Source organism: Vigna radiata, unplaced genomic scaffold (assembly GCF_000741045.1).
Source record: "Vigna radiata var. radiata cultivar VC1973A unplaced genomic scaffold, Vradiata_ver6 scaffold_300, whole genome shotgun sequence".
Classification (NCBI taxonomy): domain Eukaryota; kingdom Viridiplantae; phylum Streptophyta; class Magnoliopsida; order Fabales; family Fabaceae; genus Vigna; species Vigna radiata.
In genome coordinates, this window is record NW_014543815.1 from 59,400 (window position 1) to 61,117 (window position 1,718).

The 1,718-nt window shown below is 37.0% G+C and overlaps 1 protein-coding gene across 1 annotated transcript; it reads left to right on the plus strand.

Annotated features, from left to right (window-relative positions):
* Window positions 1-430: 430 nt before the first annotated feature.
* Window positions 431-1,357, plus strand: LOC106754964. The gene has a single exon (XM_014637037.1). It carries the CDS (start codon window positions 431-433, stop codon window positions 1,355-1,357), a length of 927 nt encoding a protein of 308 aa, XP_014492523.1.
* Window positions 1,358-1,718: the final 361 nt, after the last annotated feature.

Consider the following 1,718-nt stretch of genomic DNA (forward strand, 5'->3'; position numbering starts at 1 on the left):
CTTGTACGGGAGTAGATGGCTTTGCAGATAAGATCGGATTGAAGTAGCGGACGAGAGTTGGGATTTATGTTCGGGGAATTTATTATTGTTTTATATTATTGAAATGTTTTCAAACTTGATATTCTCATGTAAGAGTGATATTATGATATTTCCGGACTACATTTATGGTTATGCTTTGGTTCCGCAATTTAAATCGAATAAAGATTGTTATCTTTCATAAATGTTTTATAGAAAGGTTTAAAAAAAATAATTATACTATGACATCTCGAAATATTGGGGTGTTACATTTGGTATCAGAGCCTGGTTTTCGAAAAAAAAAAAAAAAAAAACTTTTGGGGCTTTGGGGAGTGAGTTCGTCTAGTTTTCGTTGTGTGAACTGTTGTTTGTGAAAATTCTTTTGCTTATCTATTGTGTGTAATTAAAACCAAGGATGACGGGACGAGAAAGAACTCCTACTCCAATTGATGCTACTACTAATCTAGCTCAAGCTTTAAGACAAATAGGACAAATCTTACAAGGGCAACAGGCGCAACAGGCACAACCGATAGAACAAGCAGTTAGACCGAGAGTGAGCATGAATGACTTTTTGAGCCATCACCCTGTTAAGTTTAATGGCAAAGTTACTCCGGATGAGGCAGAAGACTGGATTTGCAAGCTTGAGAAAATATTTTATGCGATCGAATGCACAGAGGGTCAGAAGTTGGTTTTTACTACGTACATGCTGGCAGGAGAGGCAGAATACTGGTGGTGTGGCATGCGGAGAGGAATGGATGCTAGGGGAGAGGTTGCTACTTGGGCAGAATTCAAAAATATGTTTTTGGAGAGATACTTTCCAGCTAGTGCCAAACAGGAGTGCGAGAGACAGTTTTTAGCCTTACGACAAGGAAGCATGTCAGTACAGGAATACAAAGAGAGATTCGAGTATCTGGCTCGATTCTATACATATAATCCGACCGAAGAATGGAAGTGTAGGAGGTTCGAGCAAGGACTTCGTCATCAGATATTGAAAGCACTAGTTCATCTAAAAATTAATGATTTTTCGGAGTTAGTGGAGCAGGCTTTGGTGGCTGAGAGATTGGACGAGTCAGTGCGTGTAATGAGAAATCAGAGGAGAAATTTCTCGAGGGACAAATATCAAAAGAAACCATATGACGGGCCAGAACGAGATAGACCGAGAATACTAAAGTGTTTTGAGTGCGGTGGGGATCATCTCAGAAGAAATTGTCCAAAGCTCGACATTGGGAGGTCAGATGAGAAGAAGTGTTACAAATGCCATAAGCCTGGACATTTTGCGTACTCTTGTCCCGAGAAGAAAACAGTTAAAGGGACCCCATCACATCAAAAGTTGTCGGGTTAAAATCCAAAAGTTAAGGTAATTTGATTTAGGATTCTTGTTTCTTTTATGGAAAGGGAGTAAGAGTGCTTTAGGAATGAGGAAACCAAGAGGCGACTTGGAAATTAGGGCAATATATGAGAGAAATATATTTGCAATTGTTCGTTGTAGTAGCACAATTTTCGAGGACGAAAATTTTTGGAGTTGGAGAGAATGTAAGACCTGTGAAATAAAAATATATTTTATTTTTATATTTAGAATTTCTGATATTAAATGTTTATATATGACATTTTACTAGGTGATAAAAGTATTTAAGAAATATATAACAATTAATTAATAGTTGTTTTATTTTAATTTTNTTGAAATGGAACGAAGAAAAAGATTT

Bases quoted from the DNA above. Each gene is read 5' to 3' on its own strand.
- LOC106754964 (XM_014637037.1), top strand. From the start codon at position 431: ATGACGGGACGAGAAAGAACTCCTACTCCAATTGATGCTACTACTAAT.